Source organism: Patiria miniata, unplaced genomic scaffold (genome assembly GCF_015706575.1).
Source record: "Patiria miniata isolate m_02_andy unplaced genomic scaffold, ASM1570657v1 HiC_scaffold_9, whole genome shotgun sequence".
NCBI classification, from domain to species: domain Eukaryota; kingdom Metazoa; phylum Echinodermata; class Asteroidea; order Valvatida; family Asterinidae; genus Patiria; species Patiria miniata.
In genome coordinates this window covers 12,434,940-12,457,351 of record NW_024037076.1, presented here as the reverse complement: position 1 = coordinate 12,457,351, position 22,412 = coordinate 12,434,940, and the positions used below count along the sequence as shown (strand labels likewise).

At 41.9% G+C, this 22,412-nt stretch overlaps 1 protein-coding gene across 1 annotated transcript; it reads right to left on the bottom strand.

Annotated features, from left to right (window-relative positions):
- Positions 1–10,442: 10,442 nt before the first annotated feature.
- On the bottom strand, positions 10,443–22,251 carry LOC119720547. The gene is made up of 2 exons (XM_038190252.1): positions 21,365–22,251; positions 10,443–12,636 (listed from the first exon to the last, which is right to left on the bottom strand). Exon 2 carries the CDS (start codon positions 11,658–11,660, stop codon positions 10,452–10,454), a length of 1,209 nt encoding a protein of 402 aa, XP_038046180.1. The 5' UTR covers positions 11,661–12,636; positions 21,365–22,251; the 3' UTR covers positions 10,443–10,451.
- Positions 22,252–22,412: the final 161 nt, after the last annotated feature.

Here is a 22,412-nt window from a genome sequence, read left to right as displayed (position 1 = left end):
TGAAATAATTGCTGAAGAAAAAAATTTGTCAAAAAATCCGCCAGGAGGGAGGGGGGAAAGGTGCCCCCTCTGGCGCCCCCCCCCCCCCCCTTCTGGTGCTTTGCAAAGTCTTTGCGAAGTGTCTTTCAAAATCGTGGAAAGGGATTAGCGGTAACTGGCACCATTGGATTTATAGGATGTTGGGTACAAGGATTTTTTTAATTAGGCGCGTTGTATATCTGGAATAGAGTTTGACATTATGCGGATGTTGTAGTGTGGTTTTACCTACGTTAACAGTGGATAAAGGACACTCGTCTATGCTTTTCCCCCTGAAAGTTTTTTTCATTTTTGAAACAACTCGCCCAAGATTAATACTGTATTGCTTGGGAAGATGGGGGGAATTCAATCAGGTTAACGTTTGGAGTAAATTATTTCAAAATTTGAGGTTACATTTGAAATTTTACAATTGATTGTTATCTGCAGTGTTTCACTACAGTTTGTTATACCCGTGTAGGCCTTTTCTATAAAATGTCCAACAACTTTAATATGAATAGAATATACTGAAAAAGGGCATTTTTTTGTGGCAGATATTTTTATGACAATTGTGCTTACCTGATACTCTAAGAATTAATTGTATTATAAATAAGATCTTAATATATCTGTGTAGTGGTGAATATTTAAAGGCAACACTGCTTAATTAGTACACTGAAATCCAGCAAATCCTTAAATGCACACAAACAGGAGTAATTTCAGTCGGACATCATTGATTGAGTGACTAGGGGTGAATTTGTGACGTAACTTTTGCTGTAAGACTGACGGCAGTGTGTGAAAGTTTCCTGTCAAATGCCAGTCAACACAAAACGTCTGGGTCCTGACTCCCTGCTGTGCATTATGAAGTACAGTAGGTAGGCTGGGCTGTGGTTGACGAGTGAGGGTTTGAGCAAAGTTAGTCCATCTATAGTCAAGGGTGGATCCAGAACACAATTTTTTGGGGGGCCAAAAAAAATTTTGGTCCCCCAAAAAAGTGGGTCAAAAAAATTACGGCGTGGGGTTCGGGGCCCGCTTAAGGGCCCCCCCAAATTTTTTGATTCTAGATGCTCTGTGGTGCGATCTGAGGCAATTTCTGCCCACTTTAACCAATGTTTTTTTGAGGAAAAGATGGTGGTGTACTCATTGCCTGCCTTTATTGCGATGTCACATCAAAAAAAAAAATTGGTTTCGTTTTTTTTTGGGGGGGGGGGGGGGGGCATGGCCCCCTTTGGCCCCCACCTGGATCCGCCCTTGTCTATAGTTAAGTATACACCAATCCGATTTTGAAATTGCGGTGACTGTTCTAGTAACCATTGCTGGGACACTTCCGTGCCTGAACACCCATCACACATGCATTGGATATAGCTCTGCACATGCACTGAAGGGTAATGCACTGTGTGAAATAAGAAAGCGAGATTTGGTGCTGTCCCAGTATTGAAAAGCCAGCCCAGTAATTACAAAAAGTGGGCAACTCGGATTGGCCTACAGTTCTCCCTTGAACCAACCTCGTCCCCAGTGCTTACTTTATTTCCAACCTTGTTTCCAATAGTAAACCCTGGATAGGAAACTTCCTTCCTGCATCCTGATTCGATACCGCAATTGGCTAGAAATGGATTTATTTCGTGTATTTGGTGTTGTTACTCACAACGTGCAGTACGTGTTTTCGCGATCATTCGTCCTCGCCTTCTCGAAAATATTCATTTCCTTTCCAATTTGTTAATATTAATATGAAATGTCATACTGCATGTTGTGTCGTTAAGATCGTAACAATTTAATTAAAATGAAATCATGTTTTCGTAACTCACGCCATGCTCGCGCTGCGACGAATTGATTCTGTTTTTACCCCAGACACCGCATACAAACACAAACGCAAATGTAGCGCACAGGCAGGCGCCAGACAACTCCTCATTTCCATACGTGTTCAAAAATCTTGCACATGCAAATGTCCAATACCAGGGTGAGAGAGCAGGTAGTGGTGGGCGCGTACTGCTCGACACCCTGGGGACGAGGTTGCCCTTGAACATGCTCCAGCCTGTGTCCGAATTATCTGGTTAAGGCTGATGGTAACACACGTCTATGGGAAATGGATGCAGCCACTGCCATTGTTATTCTTGCATCACTTGATGGCATGTCAAGACTGTCATCAATGCAGTATCCATTGAAACTTGTGCATTATCTTTGAGACCGACATTCGTTTGGTCTCAAATCAGACTTTTTTTCAGTGTGAGAGATTTGTATTTCTTGTTTAAAATTATAAACACCACATTACAAAAAAAGTAAAGTTAAATTTCCAATATTACATTTCAATTACGATGTGCACTACTTTAACTGTAGTTAATCCACGTTAGATTTGGACTTATGGCTTATAATATAGTTTATCTGCAACAGATAACTACAAGTGTCATCGTAACTCACTCTAAAAGTTGAAATAAATGCTGGTATTTTAAAACAGCACACGGTAGCTATTATTTCTTTCACCAGCTCCTTAATGAACATTTTTTTCCATATGAATCATGAATCCATTTTGTTGTGACATACTTCATGCATGAAGTACTACATCTCTTGTCTGGTACCCAGAAACCAAAACAAATATGACTGGACGCATGGTTAGCTCCAGACTGTTTTGGTAAACTGATAAATCTTGTGGTTAAATTTCAAACTTCTCTGGTCCACTTGCCAACATTCCCAGGACTTGATTTGACTCATCTTGTTGATAGCGCCCTCTACCGCTGCGTAGGCTTGACTGCACTTGTCCAGCCGGATCCACTGTTCCAAATCCAAACCTGGACCAAGACTAACTTGGCACCCTCCTCAAGAATGCCATAGTTTAAGACTAGTTTTGGTAGTCTGGTTCCCTGTCCGCATTGTCCTTCGGACTTCATTATGGGGACAGGTAGCTAGCAGTGAATCCTGAAGGGTGCAACCCTGCAAAAAAATCCCATAGACACTAGTGCTAAATGCGCATACTTCAAAATTCTGTTGAAGATACTCGGAACTCTCACAGGTATTCAAGCTGCACAGAAAAATGATGATCAATGTGTCATCTTTCATTTTCTTTTAATTTTTTGGTTGGTTGACCATTGACTTTTCGAGATATTCTTACCCAAAGAAGACGATCCCTAATATAAGATTTGAGGCTTTGCATGGTGGGGTATCGGTATCGTTTCGGTTTGCGGTAACACGATCCCTATTTTCCCCAAAGCGGAAAAGTAGCCATCTTGAAAAATGATCCCTCCACAACATGGCAAAATAGCGCCACTTTCGAGCCCAATAGCATCCAAAAATGCCCAGAATTGGAAGCCCCAAGTCCGGGCCAGAGGTTCATTACCATATCTCTTCAATTCCCAATTTTATGGCTCTCAAAACTCTCTAATAGGCCCTATAGAATATTTTGAGGGTATAACTTTTATTCATGTGCTCGGCAGACGGAATTTTGGCCTACTTACAGGCGTGCATCCTGAAGACTGTCCTAAATAAAAATCAACTACACGTTAGAAATAAAACATCAACTACACGATGATGTTTTTATTTAGGATGTTTAATCACAAAATGTAAATGATTCATCGGAGCAGACTGGTATTAATTGGTAATGAACTTTTATTTCATTGCTTTCATTTCTACTCAAAAATGAAGAGTTTACCTCGCTTTCAATGTAATATGGCCGACTCATGAATAGTTGGGACCACTTGCCATGGTTGGAGCGTAACACGAACACTAACAGAAATTCCCTTCCCTTCAAAATCATCCATTATGACGACACTGTAAAAGGTCGTCATATCAATGTATTCGGTGGTGTGCGAGTTAAGTGACCGGCTGTAAACTCGTACCCTTTCCCGCAAACAATATTTTGCCTGCAGGGACTAGGGTTTTTTGTATTAATTGTTTGCACCTTCGTCCGCCAGACATCTGTCTATTCTTTTCAAATGAAGCGTAATTGACAAGCCCAACCCCCAAGTCAGTTTGTCTTTCAAATTCTCATAAAAGGTTTTTTTAAACCCTTTTAAAAGTGTTCGTTTTCACCGGTTATTACAGGGAAAGGGCAGACCCAATTGTTGCGGAGAATTGTTTGCGAACGGGGCTTAGGTAATCCCGTATCCTGTTTCACTTTCTTTCTTTTTTTTAAAGAGGGGATAAAGATTTCGTCGATAGAATCAAGGTAGAATCACGATAGAATGTACAGGGAAATGCCCGTACTTTTCACGGACAGGTTTTCTAGTATACTAAGCTATAAAAAGATACATGCACATCATAAAACAGGTGATAGCTCACCTGTCGCGTATTGTAATAAATTGAAAGGGTGCGGGCTCGGGGTTGGTTGTTTGTTCCCTCTGGAATTTCTTTAGGTAATTTGCATGGAGTTAACTGACAGTGATGACGTTTAGTTTTAGAATATTCCCATCAACCTTTTGCTAGTGAAATGAACGAGTATATCATGGTTGAACCTTTTTTCCTCATTTTTTTTAAAAAGGAAAACAAATAAAAATTCACCACGAAAAATAAACTTGTTATTATACAGTATTTTCCTACTATCACAAATGTTATTCACGTTTCGGCCCACGTTATGGAACAATTAGATCCTATTTTACAACTTCTGAATTCAGTTTTCGGCTGACTGGTTCCCGACCCTATCAGACACGAAGATGTAAGGACGGTGAACCAGTCTACTCGCAGGGTAGATCTGTTTATGCGCAAAAGCAAAATACATGTAAAAGCTTCTTCTTTTTACGGAGGATTGCAAACCCCCCCCCCCAAAAGTTGGTGTTTATCACCACATAAAGACGCACTTTGAAAGTTTGTTGATGTTGAAGGGCACGATGGTTACATCTTTAGTTTCCATATCGAGGTACGAAATGCATAGAGACCGAGAGCAACGCAAACAAGACCCAAACTGCAACGCAGACACTATGGAAACATTTCATCCGCAAATGTCACCGACTTGATTGACAAGTCTTGAAAGTTGTCAAAGCCGAACATATAAAATGTCACGCACTGGACAACTGAATGAACTTACTCGGCACATAGAGGTCATTTACCCGCACCCTTGTTGCTGTTCAGGTATTGTCATCCAATTAACCGTGAACAACTCGCGCCTAATGAGCCAACACCAGACTCCGCACGTGTCGTAATTTTCCCCGGTGCAAGCCCTTAAATCCGCGGCTTGCAAGGACCTATACATCTATCTGCTGTTAAGTGTGTTTTAATGGAATTGAATCTCAGCTGGTGATTGCATCTTATGAGCTTTCTAAATTAGTAAATTTTGATACAACTAAAAGACTACTCATCCTTGGGTTGAAGATTGCATTTGAATTGAAGCGATTGATCGCAGTTACAAGACAACCCAATTTGGATAGAAAACGGGGGACAGAGAGCCCCTAGTTTCAATATTTTTTTAACTATACAAATCATGGGGTGACGCGGGGTTGACGCAGGGTTGAAAACATACGGCGTTTCACACTTGGAACTTTTCAACCCTGCGCCAACCCTGCGATTGATTTTGTCCCGGGTTGACCTCAACCGTGCTGCAGACCAGGATTGAGATTTTCAACCCCAGGGTTAAAAGTCTCGCCAGGGTCCAATTCCAAACAAAAATAGTAGCATAACCGAGCGAAATAAGCTCGGTTGTGCGAAGCAAGTGTGAAACGATGCGGGGTTAAACGTTGGGTTGAAAAATCAAAAACTCAACCCGGAGCTGCACTGGGACACTATAGTTCGCCCAGTGGCGAGTTAAACCCCACTATTGAGAGGCTGTAGTGTGAAAAAGGCCTGTGCCGAGGAGTTCTAGTCTCCCCCCCCCCCTTTCGAATTGTAACAGCTGGCTGCACCTCCCCCTCATCTCTGGTTCCCGGAGTTATCGTCACGTCCGAGTATTCCAACGGCCCACATTATCCCCCAAATTCGGCAAACCACACGTCCGCTTTGTTCTCACATTAAGGAGTTAAGATTTTACGAAGCCTTTCTTGGATGAAGCGGAAAAAAACAAATAACGTCCGGGTTTGGCGGCGTTGTTTTGTCTTCCTTCGAGCCCGATAGTCAAATTGCTATCGTTGACGGAAGTGCATTGTAATTTGTAAACCATTAGGCTACTTGAAAAAAAAGTACAAATTTAGTTTTAAAGGCATGCCTGGTGCAGTGCGTGCGGGTCTAAGTTGTGTGCATATCCGTATTAAACTGACTTCTGCCGTTACGGTTGCATTTCTTTTCCTTTGTATTCCTTTCTTTTTCCCCTTGAATCAAATCGAAAGAAATGCCCATTTTAAAAGCTCTGGAAACTGAAGGCCGAACCACCTCTTGGTTCATCAGGCGAGACACTCCAAGCTAATTACTCACGACTGTGGATGATGGTCGAGCTTAGCTTTCAAGGATATTTTACCTTCTTTGTCAGTGCAGTGTTATACTGCTTTAGACGGAAAAAACTCGGTGATGGCGGCAACGGTGGCGCCAATTACATGTACAAGTCTGGCAGGAGCAAACTACATCATCGCGAGCACCATTTATCGCCATCCGTTTTTACTGGCACCACTAAAACCATTACCATCACCTTCTATAGATCGCTTGTAGTGCCACCATCTTTGATGTGTGTGCTTGTGATGAACAGAGGCATAGCATTCTGGGCCTTATTTTTATTCTCGAGTTGTCATTTTTGTCGAGTTCCCTGAATGTATTTCATCAATTGTTAACTGTTGAATTGGATGGCGCCAGACATTTTATGCAGCCACAATGCAGCCTTATTTTACTGTCATTTTCTTTTTGAATATGGCTCTAAACATTAGGGAATGATTATGTACACATTTAACATTATTTATTGAGGCAGACTGGAATTGATTATAAGTTAAATTGCTTTCATTTCTCTTCCAAAGTTCCAAAAATTAAGATTTTACCTAACTTTCAATTCAATATGGCCGACTCATGAATAAGGCCCATGAGTAGATCTCTTGTACATTCATTCTTAATGAATTAGCTAAAGAAAAGATTGCTGTACGGATTTGTATTCTGTATTGGAAACAGATTTCCTCATGCATATGTATGCAAGCACTGTACAGACCATGCTACCTGTGCTGTGACGTACGCCAACGGCCAACCGACCGGCAATCTTTTAAGCATCTTATGCATCGTATTTTGCTCAAGTCGCCACGTTTATACCAATCGCATTTCAAGAGATATACATGTACACGTAGTGCAGAAGAGCGTTGACATCACATTACCACAACATCCAATTGGTAAACAAATGTTACATGATCTAGCTCAGAAAACACGAAGACGCCTTAATGGTAAAAATAAGATGAAGAAGTGTTATGTTTTAAAGCTAGGTGGAAAAAAGGTGGAATGACATTTCAAGGGAAACCTAAAAGCACGAAATCTGGTATAGGGACTGACAACCTGATGCGTAGAAGGCAAGGAAGGAACCACTTTGTAAAAAAAAAACCGCCATTATAGCCGCCATTGCCAACAGCGCCGCCGTAGCAGCCTTGGTTGCCATGGTCCCTTGGTTCCCATAAAACAATCAGCAAGGAAACGTGGCAAAATTACATCCCAAACCACCATGACAATGACGATAAAATCCACGTATTAATTTTTAATGCAATCCATCGATACAATATTACTTGGCAAATCAAACATTTACAGTAACAATGCCTTTTAAATATACAATGTACATGCTTTTAATCTCACAAAGTGAAAATTGCAACGATAATAACTGCATCATTTAAGGCTGATTCTGTGACCAAGCCGGATCATATTATCTCGGTGCCGGACCTGCGGTCCTTATTACAACACGCGATACGAAGTCAAAGTACTTTTTGTAACTGGCAATAAAAAAAGACATGTTGCTATTTTAGTATTGCCGCGACTATTAAACCAGATTTAAGAGAGGCATCAAAGTTCCTTTCTTATAAGGGGTACAGATGCCGAACATGTTGATCCGTTTCTGGATTCGTTTGTTTGTTTCGCTCAGACACTGATATGGATCACGGATCTCAGTGCTCCTTTCAAGAAGAGAAAGCCTGTCAAAATCGATTTTTTAAAAAGTCAGTGTTGAACTTATAATGTGAGGTTCCTTTTATTAGCACGGTACAACAGGATACGGATCTGTACCGAAACAACCGCACCCTTTCTTTGCTGCTAAACGTCAAGCCAAGTTAGGATCAAATGTTCAACCTGTCATGTAATCCATCAAAAAAACTATTTCATATTCTGCTTTGAACTTGCCGGCAACATCGATTTCAATCAAATAAACGATCTAGTTTGTTCCCATTCGCGAATGTTTCAACATGCGATCCCCTTTCCATAGCACGGTCCATGCATGATGGGTCTTTCTATAAATTTTGGGTCCACTTTTTTTCCTTTCCTTGTTACATCTGACATGTGCGATTTTGTAAATTCTGGATGCACTCGTTAAATTAACGCATTTCCCCCCTAAGAGTGATCATGTGAAGCTAACTACCTAGTCAACGAATGAGAATAGTTTGCACTCATTTATAATGATGCTTAAGCGGCAAATTAAAAAAGTTCCAGAGGCAACGGGGACATGAAAAATTATCACACTTTGGACCCTTACTTTATACCCATAACGTTGCCATTGCTTCGATAAAAGCAAAATCTAGTTTCAATGTGATAACACAACCAATCAGTGGTGTAAAGTGCACCATTCGCCCTGTTTACCGAGTATCACGGCAAATGCTGATCATAAAATGAGCTTCACTGTTGAAAAAGAGGGATGATACCTCAAACTATAACGGGCTGCGTAAAAAGTAATATGCCAAAATCCGTCATTATCAACTGTTAAATACAGCGGAATAGGGTAATGTTCACCAAAGAACAAACAAATTAGTGAACCACTTGAAGGTACACATTAGGTATAGTTTGTCACCTACAACATGACCCGTTCAAAGATTAAGTACATAATTCAGTAAATTGTGCAAGAGATTTCAGCTTGAAATGTTCCAAACAGGATGCACAGTTTACCCTAATGCTGTGCGTCATGATAGTAGACGGGTTTCAACATTACAACTATACCAATTGTTGTAAATCATGATGAGTACCTTTTTGACGTATCGTTTTACCCATAGCTTGCTACGAACAGAACACACACTTCCAAATAAAATTGGCTTGAATTGTTTCCTCTCATGCAATTTAAGTAATTAAATACAAATTCCTTTATTCCAACGAGTCTTTGAAATTGTTTATCATATTTTGTTATATTTGCTTAAAAAATAATTGGAGTCCATCGCCTTAACAAAAGACTGTCTCTGAAGGGTCCAGACCAGCAAATAGGCCCAAACTTGCCTACGCCCGCCAAATCACGATTTGCATGCCATCAAATTCTTCGGTATAAGAGCATTTTGTGGACCATGAACTTCAGGGTTAAAAAAAAAAAAAAAAAGTGGAAGCCTTGCACAGCACTGTGAAATTTGGATGAAATTGGGCCCTAAAAGCGCTCTATAATTTTGCAATGGAGCGCGTGCATCGTTTTTCAAAATGGCGATGGGCTTCAGGACCATTTTTAGGGGTGATCATCTTCGGATGGAAATTTCTCCCAAAAGTCATTAAATTACCCCCAAAAATTGAACAGAAAATGAAAGATGATGAAATAAGCTTTAATTTGATGCGTTTCTTGAACGCCTCAGAGAGTTGTGACTATTTTAAAATAATTTTGGGATGTGCGCGTAATTACCAAGGTCTATGGAAGTCTATTTTCTGGTCTGGACCCTGAAACAATCGATCTAAACTTATGCAAACATTTTTTAAGGAAAGCAGGTGAAATACATTATTTCAAATACTGATGTTTTTCGGCAATATACTGCTGTGCTCTTCTGATATCCACTTTGTATTATTTTCAGGCATTAATGCTGTTTTATCATCCACCACCAACACAAAGTTACTCTCAATATATAAAAGACGGTTTTCACTGACATTCCAAAAGTGATTTAGTACATTACCTGCCGAAGTTAATTTTGTCCGATGTCTACAAATTTAAACAGAAATTGTTTGATGAACCCGCATGGACCGCGTTGGCCATTGTATAGAACACCAAAGATTCATCAACTGAGTCGTGAAATCTTGTATTAATTAGAAAAATTCAATCACAAACTATTCTTGTTAATTTTCGCTTTAAATAGAGCCCACACTTTCGTAGGCCTGTTTGAATAAACGAAAACAGTCCTGTAGTTGAGTCCATCACAAGGCCTCCAGTGGCCAGTCAAGTCCCAAAATATTGAAATAAACTGTGACAAAAGCATTCCTTTGTTATTTTTCACCCAAGTTAAACCTATGACTGGACTTGTGAAAGAACTTGTGATTACGTTGACCACACTTAAATTTGTGATGGACTTGTGAAAGATTCGAACAAACGACTAAATTAATGAAAACACAGAAAGAAACATTCAGTAGGTAAAAACTGCCCTTAAATGAGCTTCAGATGCAGGTGTGTTTTTTTCAGGTTTGATCTAGGTCAAAGAGCCACCCTGATTTGAGGGCGTGGCCACCGAACTTTCTTTTCTACTGACCATACCGTCACTCTTGCCGAATATCTCATCCACTGAAAGTTCAACATCATCCTCCTGCGGGCCCCTCCAGCGCAGATACCGGGCCTTCTTGGCCTCCTCAAAGCTGTCGGTGGGGTCTGGCAGCATGTGAATTGTCCGTAAGCTACCATCAGGAGCGTAAGTGTTCTGGTCAAACACCATGTCCATGGGGCGGGGTAAGGGTTCACTCCCCGTCGATTGGTTCTTCCTGCGTGTCTTGAGGCTTCCCAGGCTGGAGGTGGTTGAGACAGTCCGTCCAAGTTGCTGTTTCTCCTGCGCGGTGCCGGCGTCACTGCTCTGGCCCTGCCCCACTTTCTCCTCCCCCACTAGTCTCTTGGTGATAGACTGCTTGATGTTGGTCAAGTCGTACTCAGAGAGGGAGTTGCTCCTTCCTCTTTTAGCAGCATCACCGAAACTTGTCCTTCCTGGAGGGGGGAAACTGGAGCTAGGATCCGAGATGGATGTCATGGCGTCGTCGCTCTTGACGCTGCGTTCGGTGGGTGAGCGGTTGGAGGGCTCCCCGCCGCTCCCAGCCCGGTGTTGTTTCTGCGCGCCGAGGTCCTCTCCAAATTTCTCCACTCTTGCGAGGAGTTCCTCTTGTTTCTTGGACATGATCTTCTTGTGTTCCAGCAACTGCTGCTCCCGGATATAATCCTCCCCCATCTCGTAGCGGTTGTTGCGGTAGCCGTTGCGGGAGCTGCGGTTGCCCGGGTTGATGGCCGGCAGCTCGATGGATTGCCGGCCGCGACCCACGGCCTCCAGGGGCACGCGGGCCGTGTTAGGGTCGCCCGTGGCACCGGGCACGGGGGAGGTGGCGCGGACGGCCCGACTGGTGGCCCCGTTGATGACTGGATCCCGATTCAGTCGTAGCTGGGTCAGCCTGGCCGTGTTGTTGCTCATGCCTACCACGGGTCGTCTGCCCATCATCCTCTGTCCCCTCCCTCGCATCCTCTCCAGCTCCTTCTGCAGTCGCATCTTCTCATTACGGATAGTCTGAAGATGGATCTTCTCAAGACCCTGCTGGGCCTCCAAATCGGCATCCAGATGCCGACGGGCGAAGACGTTCTTCTGCAAGGCCCTGTCCTCTTTGGTAAACGACTTTTCCATAGTACGAGATTGCCTTTGACTCATTTTTTTGTTTAATAAAGAAAATCCCAATTCCAGCAGTAGCCACAAGTTGTGCACCGTTCGTTACATTGGATTCCACTCTACTGTCTACGACTTGGGTGGTTTATCCTGTCAGTACAAAGTTTTAGATCCCAACAGAAATAGCAGCTCGCGTTATCAGCCAGACAAGTACATGTACACTGGTTCTAGCCGACTATACTGCACACAAAGATGTCCCAAACTGCCGGTACATGTATACAGTACTTCCCAGAACCACCTACCGATCTGAAAATGATCATAAAACTTTTCAAAGCTTTGTCACAAAAGGTCCGGGTTTTTTTTCAGGCAAAATCGTTTAACACAGTTCAACCTTTGTGTCCAGACAGTGGCTGTCCTTCGGTGCAAAACCAAATTAAATATCCGGGAAAACACCTCTGTCCGCGATGACGAATTCAGGCGAGCACAATGCGTGTGGAGTATTTGGAGAGCTATGCAAACAAGGAACTTCAACACAAAATCCTGTTGCTACAGCAGATAGAGAGCCGAATTGTGTGTGCGCAACAAGTAGTTTTGAAGTTGAACCACTGTAACATATTATAGGGTCCACAGGTTAAATAATTGCGTTGTGATTTGGTTATCATAATTGCTGTTTAACCGTTCAACCGTAATCCGGTAAAAAACAAACGCAATGTTGTAATGTCGAAAACGAGTTAGCGATTAGTGAAGGAACTTGTGGCAGTCGTTAACTGATAACGGGGTCATCCGTCATTATTCATCACCAAATTCTTCTCATCGGTACAATCACTTCAAAATGGCCTCCTCCTGACTTCCTTCCTTCCTGATGCTCGTTCACAGATCCAGAGAAATGTTTCCGTATTTAGCCGTCGAAGTCCTGTTGCACCTGCTCATGCATTTGGCAGACAGTCCATACAGGTGCGCAGTGTCCCAGAGTGTTCAGTGTGCACAGCACAGCACAGCACGGACTTCACTAGCGAAGCACCTATAAACGAAAGAAGTTGAAGAAAAAAAAAATGTTTATGTCACTCGGCTCTTATCTGACCACGGGATCAATATTATAAACGACGTTTATCGAACAACTGACAAGAATAACGTTCATTTCTTGATATCCGTTTGTTATCGGATTCGGGAGCTCTGCATGATGAGATCGATTTGAGCGGTTATGGACGTACGTATGTACGTACGTACGTACGTGTGATCAACCTCCGTAGTGACAAGTAACGGATGACTAGGCACAAGATCAGCACAATAGCAGTTCTCGGATTTGGCAAGCAATTGCTGCCACTGGCGCTTATTATGAGATCGGTAAACATTCTGCGATCTTTTTTTCACCCTTTGTGATTCCAAAATAGTCTATAGGGCCTTTTATAATGCGGTAACCAACGTGGGGTAGCCTGGTCGGCGGACGCGAATGAATGGGTACTTGTCACTTTCACAAACTTTCTACATCAAAAGTCAATCTGTATAGTTTTGGACGCGGTTCGTGTTTTGTGTGTGGATGGTCACATGACCACATAGGTCTACATGTACTTTATGTACGATAACATGTTGACAATTTATGATGACTTGCCGAGATTTTGTACCAAGTTTAATTGCTCACAATTTGCTTGCCGATTTCTCAATCTTAAGTAAATACATGTATCAGCGAAGAGAAAGGAATATTCAGTAACAATGAACACAAGTTTTCAACTGCTCAGAATTAGCCTCTGTATTTGAAGTATGAAATGTGCGTACATTTAAGGTCCAAAATAAGAATATGCACATGCAAAACGAAAACCAGAAAGTTCTACTCGAGCATATTGATGTGTGGAAGAATAGGATTGGTGTATCAAAACTGCATATAGTTCAGTACATGAAATCATAGTCGAAGAACAGAAGACACAAAGAGGTGCAAGGGTATTACATGTATCATCTGAAGAAATTGAGACAACTTTGTTAAGTTCATTTTGAACGATACACATCCATTGGCAAAAAATAAAAACAGTTATAATACTTGAAGACTAATTACAGGATTATAAACAACTGGTGTAATTACTGTGTGTAACTGTGTAAATGTATGTACAATGCGGATGGCCCGCACCGCACATAATGAACCGGCGACGTTTAGCGTACATATAGGAATCTTTGCTCGTTGTCCAGGGTATGCCGGACTCATCTTCTCACAACATTTGAGGTTTTTTTTAGCACTTCTTTGGGAATATCGCACTTTCTTGCTGTGAAATGAAAAACATCAACTTGAATTTTGTGGAAGTAAAGTTATCACAACATCCTTCCGAACTTCCCAGGTTGAGAATTAAATGCAGGCAATTTAACGACGATTAGGCCTATACAATTTTCACCGTTCGCAATTAAGAGCTTAGGGCCTAAAGGCCTATTTTGTGTATCATTACCAACACGCTATTCTTCGCTGAGCCTCTCATCACACTGTCGTAAATGAGTGCATTCAGGTTATAGCCAGACTCCCTGCCGTGAAGCTCTACCTATCACAAGGACTCGTTAAAGCAACAAAGAAACCTCCGTGGATTATGAATTAGATTGAGGATTTGGCGAAGGTACTCTGTTTTGGTTCAACCATCATCCGCGTATCAATTGACCAGAGCTCATAGTGAGCCCCTATGATGACTATCGTCCAATTTACAGGATTTGCACAGCAATCATGTCCCGGACAACGTTAGTCTGAGGGGGGTCTAGGTAGACCATACTTTCTCTATGGGTAGACCTGAGTCAAACGTTTTGGGCTAATGGGTGAGTCAGTCAATGAGTCAGTAGAAAAGAACTAGGCCTATATGTTACGGATGGCACTCTGGGACCAGCAACATAAACATTACATTCAGAGCTTTGAGCAATTTTGTTTTTAGCGAAAGATCATCATTTTCAACATCATTTTCGAGTTTGGAGTCATTGTATCAGATATTCTGAGCTTTAGAATCACATGCAGGCTACCTTTTTTATTCGAAAATACTCGAGGGAACATGTGACCCCGTCTCCCACCGATCGACAAGTGCTTCAGAACGACAGACGTTACACGTTAATTTTATTCGTAGGGCCTATACATCTTTGCCTACATGCTGTACAGAGTCAGTTGATGAACATTTATGCCGTGAATTAATACTTGCAAGTGTTTGAAAATAAAACTGTGGCAAATAAAAAAAATGTTATGTGCTGACCAAGCATCGCAATGAGCCCATGCCGATCCCTTATATGACTCTTCTGGGATCTCGGCAGTCCCGGCCCACACACTTCCTTCCCTGTCCATCCATATAACCCGAGGGATGGGCAGCATGTACAAGGGAGGAACAAGGTGGCACCCTAAGCACTGTCCCCGAGTGGATCAGTAAATGCCTTGAACCTATACGAAGATGCACAACCTGGACTTCGCGGACAGTACCAGCAGCAGTGCTTACCGATTACGCTAAGGTGCTGTTGGTATTTTAGGACTGCGGTAAATTAAATCCTTTATAGAAAGTGTCGGACAGCGCGTGATGAAAACTAAAATAAAACATGCGGGAATCGAACCGCCGACTCATCCACCTGTGGGTCAGAAATTTAACCACTAGGCTATTTCACTAGTTACAGTTACGCTCGAGTTTAAAACTCCTAAGAACCATTCATTGTATTTTTAAGATCGGGTCGCTGAATTTGTTTCAATTGTTGACGGGTTATTTTGTCATTTCCGATGTAGACGTCTGTCAAACGTTTGGGGCTAATGTGGCTTACCCAAAAAAAATTGGGTTCCGGTTGGGGGAGGGGCATGACCCCCATTGCCCCCCCCCCCCGGATCCGCCCTAGGCTCGCATTTCTCGTCCACACAAGATGGCTACAACGCATGGCTCACGAACGATGGCCGTAAATAAGGCTTCGGAAAATTCCCGTTTTTCGTGAAAAAAAAACCACCAAATCGATTCAACAAAACTTATTTTACGTAGTTGAAGATCCAATACATCCAAGTATATTGTGATATATTTTTTAGCAAAAGATGGATTCCGATGAATTTTGATGACATTTTTTTGTTACGGACAAATCGACAAAATAATATGATGAATCCGGGGGTTTTTTTATCGACAACTACGAAAGTCTCCTACATGGCCATCAAGCGAAAGAAGAAACCTTTATCTAGAAAAAAATCTTGTGCCCCTGAAATCGGAAAACCACCTCGGTTTCTCACTACGCGAGAAACTGGCCAAGCAAGTCACCTGTTTCAAACTTACCGTACTTTTCCTAATGCCAGAACTCAAAGAGCTGTCCGTGCACGCAGATCGGCAAAAAGACTGAAGTTGCCATCTGTGAGCTGAGGCATTCAAAGCCAACGCACTTTGCAAGGTGCGTGGGCCGAGTACAGCGAACTTCATCAACTCATAAAAGCCCTGATATGCCTGAGAAGCCACGTGAAAATTCTCATCAAAAAACGAAGATAATATTCGCTTCTCAATCGCTTAATTGCCATCACCAACTATAATGCAATTCCAAAATACGCGTAATGGCGATGGAGTGACTACAAGTTAGAAGATCTTTGGTGAGCGAAGTAAAACAAAGACATATACATATAATGTCTGCAATTTGTTTTAAAGGAAATTTGCGAGATGAGCTTCTGATCAACTTGGCCGAAATGTTTGACGCGAAGTTTCCGAGTGTGCACTCGCGTGAACCTGACGTTTCGAAGGTTGTAGACAAAACACACACCACGTGCTCCAATTAACATGAACATGGATATCGCAGCATGGAAATGGAAGTCACGATTCCGCGGTAGAGTGAGGCTACACAATACGGTAATTATGTGGCGGAGCAAATTTGCCATCAGTCTGGATACGTACACACAAAATTACTCCTTAAATTGCAGACGCGAAAAAAACCGGCAGTAGTGTGTATTTTTTCACAGACTGTTATATGCAAGAGACTGAGCACCGAAGGTCAATGGTATGCATTGTTTCACTTCACAAATGGTACATTGAAATCGAATTTGCCGTGAAAAAACAAACACAAGCAGGCCTACCTTATTAGTGTTCGCTAATATGTAGGCGAATATATCAGTAGGCTACGATACATGAAAATGACGATGATCAGAATTTTGGTGAACGCCAGCCTAGCGGTCAGGACGATTGCTGCAAATGTGGGGTAGCGTCAATATGCTACCGTTTTTTAATCATAGTTTGTTTTTAAAACTGTCCCCTTGGGCGCCGCCTCATTAAGATTGAATTACAAGGACAGGTGAAAGTCAAAAAGTGAAGGATTGTTTTCTGTTTGTTTCACGGCTCGTCATGAGTGGGTGAAGGCCGCATCCGCCGCAAGACACCCATTTGAGTAAATAAGGATCAACATGTTACTTCCGTTGTGAGAACATGGTTGAATTATGTAAATATTGCATTGCATTGAGTAGGCATTTGGAGTTTGAAGAAGTCTGAGTTTCGAACTGAACTATCTGAATAAAACCACATGTTGATATTATTAATTTAAAGAGTATACTATTTTTGAAAAGGAGTAATTTTAGTGAACTACAGACCATGTGTCCTGTGACGTCATATACTGGCGGGCAAGGCCGACGGGCAACCGATTGGCACCCCCCCCAAAAAAAAATCTTTTGTCTGCTATTTTGCCCACAGTTAATGTCACCACTTTTACACCAATCACATTTCAAAAATCAAGAGATACACATATAGTGCAGATGAAAACAGTTTTCTGAAAGTTGGCGTCTTGTGAGTAACTGACAATAACATCCAATTTGTAAACAAATGTAACATATAGTGAAGATCCCTTATTCTTTTTCGAATAGATTCTTGAAATATATCATTAAAATCACCTGCACAACTAAATGCAGCAAAGAGTTGAAATGTAAACGGCATTGAACATGATTGCCATCATTGCCTTATAAATTGGAAAGGACGGCTTGAAGATATCTTATAAAGTGCGTTAGTTTTTGTGATCAGTCTTGACAGCCGTCCATTTGCGGCAACAATTGCTGACAAGTAAAGCGAATTGTCGGGGGAAATAGGTGACGGACTGGTGTCAATGCAGACGGCTGGGCGACGGATGTTGTTGGGACACCGGTAGCGGTATCACCTGCCGCCAACGGCCGGATCGTACGGTGGATATTATGGGTAGGCCTAAGCATAAGTGCTGCAAGATGGGGGTTTTGCGGACACGTTGGTGCACTGATGCTTAATACAGTTTGTGGAATCTCGAGATGTTCTGTTGTTCACGGTACGGGTGCAACCAAACATTAAAATTCCCTTAGACACTAGTGCTAAATGCCCATACTTCTCACAGGTATAAGCTGCACAGAAAGATGATGATCAACATGTCATCTTTCATTTTCTTTTCATTTTTTTGCGGGTTGACTATTGACTTTTCGAGAAATTCTCACCCAAAGCAGACAACCCCTATTTTTTTCCGAAGCGGAAAAGTAGCCAAAAACGATCCCTCCACAACATGGCAAAATAGTGCCACTTTCGAGCCCAATTGCATCCAAAATGCTCAGAATTGGAAGCCCCAAGTCCGGGAAAGAGGTTCATTGCCATATCTCTTCAATTCCCCAATTTTATGACTCTCATAACTCTCTAATATAGAATATTTTGATGATATATCTTTTATTCATGAGCTCGGCGGATGTGTTTAGGCCTATTTACCGGTGTGCACAGTACCCCCACATGTATACCATGGCTATCGCTCTTTGAACGCTCCGCCATAAGCATGCAGAGCCTCGATCTGGCAACTTTACACAATAAAAATAGCCGGTTTAGTGATTTCCGTGTCGGGGTTCAGCGATTCGTGTATACACGGGAATCACTGAACCGGATATATTTATTGTGCAAAGTTGCTAGATCGAGGCTCTGCATGCTTATGGCGGAAGCGTGCAAAGAGCGAAAATCAAATTTTGAGTTAACTGTGGGCCAAAGGAACTGGCTAGAAAGATCATTACGATATGAACTTCGTTCTTAAGTTATTAACTACTCAACAGTCAACTTCGGAAAAATATTCCTGGCAGTGATGGAAAGTCAAGCAAGTGCATGTATGAGACAGGAGACGGGCAACCATTATTGATATTAATCAACTTTTGCTGTGTGTGCTCAAGACATAATAAAAAGGCTGTTACAAAATAAATATCAGATATCGCCTTAATGCGTAAAACGGTGGAGTATATAGGCCTATCGGCTTTCCATGGTTATTGTATGTTATTCCGTGCTAAAGAATATAAAAGTTGGCATTACCGCAATTCCAAACACTGCCCTTAAACATGGCGGATGTATTTTCATTCCTCCGTGCCCTAACATAGCAAATCACATGCGAATTTGCATTAAATCTTGATACATGGCAAGTGCAAATTGAAAAAATGACACGAGTACCGATCAATGTTGTCCTTTTTGGGCCGAAGTTTACTTGTGAAAATGGAGTGCTTCTAGTAAGTTCGATCATGGTTCGATAGAACACAATTAATTAAGCCTAGATAGCCTAATTAATGAAGCACTAATAACGTATACGGGCTTGCAACGTGGGTTATCTCCGAGATAGACTATTTTTTGAGTCGATGACCTCAAATTGCCACCGATCGTGCAAACACAATTATCGTACAAAACTCTGCATTTATCTGCCTAAGTGGATTATGATGATCGCTTTGGGGTTCGCCAGGCCCACAGGTGTGGAAACCCATGTCGGTTTTCCGATGGTGGGTCTTATCTGGATTATTAAAGATCAGTCTCCAGGGTTTCATGTTTGTCTAGGAGTGTTTGGACATACCCCGTCATAGTGGGCGTCACCTAGCGACCTGAATATAACGGCTTTAGATTGAGACAGGTGTATATCCAAGGGGTGGGTTAAGGGGCGAAGCTGTTAGCCTCAGTAAAGTAGTGTACATTTATATCTACTTCCAACAACAGTTTCAATGACATCATTTGGATTGATCCAAAAGTAACCTACCGAATTATCCAAAGAGCCTTTCGTCTCCCTGTGGCATACACAGGTACTACCGAATTATCATCAAAAAGCTTACTTGGATTAAAGTTCGTTTACTACTAAACAACCCATCTTGCTTGCTGTCATTTAGAAGAAATCAAGAAATGTAGGTGATTTCCAACGATCAGACAATTGACTGAATTTGGAGTAAAAGGTGCTACGGACGAAATCATGTGTCGTGATCAAAAGACGTTGTGTGTTTTTCTACTGTTTTCTCGAAAACTTTAATATCCACTGAGATGAAACTTCAATAGGTTAAGTTTTGAACATTCTTCTTTGGATTTTGTGTGGTGTTATTATTGGAAACTCGAACAAATGTTAATGCCTATTATGCCTTTACGGAGGATGATTCTCTTGTATACTGTTTGGATTAACACTTGGTCAGCTTACTATACATTAGTCTCACATCACACACACATCAGACGGCAAGTTCTTTTTAGTAAAAATGATAAAGTTGATGCTTGCCAAAACCGTGATAGACTGTTGTACGCCGCCTCCTGTGGACACAATGCAGAAATATGTATTTTGTCTACATAAAGTTGCGCTTGATAACGGACGCTTTGACATGGCGTCCAAAGAAGATGTAAAAAAGAAAGAAATTAAACTCCCCCAAATCCTCTACCATGCAAGTCGGATCAAGTCACCTGATTGCAAACGATTGGTGCCCTTATGGTACCGTACACAATTATCTACCGCCCAAAATAGCAATCACTTGTACAACAGCTTTTAATGAGCCCAATCTGTAGATTATGAATTAGTCTACAATGCTTCGTGACTATCTCTGTTATCAGAGCAACAACCTCATCTACAGCATATGTCTCTTTATTGTTTTTTAATAAATGAAGTTCTCGAATGACACCAACAAATTACATCTTCCAATGAGAATGTTATTAAAAAACACAACACGTATCGTCCTGTTATCATCTCCTCGTGACGCAGGTTGGAGACAGTTTGTTGTCGTACGACGCCAGGGAACCAATTAAAAACCGATTAATTTGTCCCCTCAAGTCGGCAGCTACTGATATCTTATAACCTTCCTGGATTTATGTCCGTGGACCCTACGATCACCGTGAATAGAAGCCTAGGTCGTGCCGTCCAGAACCGACATTTATCGGTGTTAAATCAATCTAGAGTGCGGGTAGGTAAGTAGATCGCGGAGCCGTGGAGAGGGGCAAAGTTGACTCTCAAGTGTGCTGCCCTCACCGTTAGTTGGTACAGTATGTGTTAATTACACATACTGTACCAACTAACGGTGAGTTCGCCACAAGAATCAGTTCATCCGTGATTAATTGATTTTTTAAAAGGCAACAGTTTTTGTTATTTATTTATTTTTTTTAGCTTGAATAACGTGGAAATGTGTTGCTTGAATTCTCTGTGTGTTTTGGACTGCTGGCGGTGTCAAGCAAAATTGCGAGATTTCATCTTATCTTGTCCGATTGTATTATAAGTTTCGGTTGTCAATTTGAGGGAAAACCCCCAAAAAACTTGATAAAAACTGACACAAGAGTTGGCGGTCTAGCTAAATACCACCTTTTTATACACTTGTATTGCAAGTAAAAAGAAATGCTAACATCAGTAGTTGAAAAAAAAACAATAAGAGCTGCAAGCCAGACGCCAACTTAGAAAAAAAAGCTCAAGATACAAAAAGTACCCAAAAAAAATTGGTTGAAGTGTTATTTACAGCCGTGTAAAATGTTTAAAATGGTTTTGTTTCGTCAAGGAACGTTTTTAAAGTGAAGAAAGTCCATAGAGAAAATCATACTTACAGGTTCAGATATGGGCTCGATGTGGGCATCTGCCAACCTCCGCTGGGCAGTGATTGCTTTTCTCTGACGTCTTTCAGTTCCAATCAAGGACGTCTTTTTACTGCTGCTCTCGAATCACAAATGGGTGCTACTACTGAGATGAAAATACAGCTTGTCTGAATCCGTCTGATCCGTTTTATTGCACACAAACACCATTAAAACTCCGCGATAATCCGGCGCGGCAGCATTCACCAACACGCGCACACTGTGGCAAAGTATCGAAAGTACGGGCTAGAGTTTCGCTTTGGCAACAATGCTGAAAGTCATTCTGCGAAAACCCATTACTATGTAGATGTGAAGACGGTGAAAATTGCGTCTACGGTCTGTCTTTGTGGAGGGAGAAATGGGCTCCGCTTCTCAAAACTGTTCACGAATGCCGCAATTGGATGGTAGTTAAAGAGTTTGCAATGAACGACAGGTATGGCAACCTTACAACCCGTCACGTACGATGCATGTGTCAATACTACACACTATAGACATGACAAGTGCAATCGCGCTTACAAAACTAATACAGAGATGGCAATAGAAGATAGCGCCACTCATCCCACTCTCCTTTCCAGTCGCTTTGGCTGACTACAGACTCGCGTCCCCTTATGAGCAGACAGTGATGCCGATATGCAAAGCATGATACGGATGAATAAAGTCTACCTTGTAATAGTTGTCTCTCGAGTTGAATTCCACCGTTGCCGTTGGCGACTAGTGACGCTATCCCTATTTACATGGTCGGGAGCACTTTTAAGCACCCGATTCTTCTTGTTGACGATGATAACACACGACTGCCGAAATAAAACCCATTCTTTGCCGACTCTTCCTGGTGCTGCCTACAGTCGCGACGATTGCTGAAGTTAATTTGCATTAGCCCTTTTGAGATATGGAGGGCGCTATTTTAGTGGGTAACATGGGTAAGTACGAGGAGAGTTTGCCCATTCAGAAATATCGCCCTCTCTCAAAAAAGTTGATGTATATTAGAGTTTATTGATTTCGTATAAATGGGGGTGGGTAGGGTGGG

Bases quoted from the DNA above. Each gene is read 5' to 3' on its own strand.
- LOC119720547 (XM_038190252.1), bottom strand. From the start codon at position 11,660: ATGAGTCAAAGGCAATCTCGTACTATGGAAAAGTCGTTTACCAAAGAG.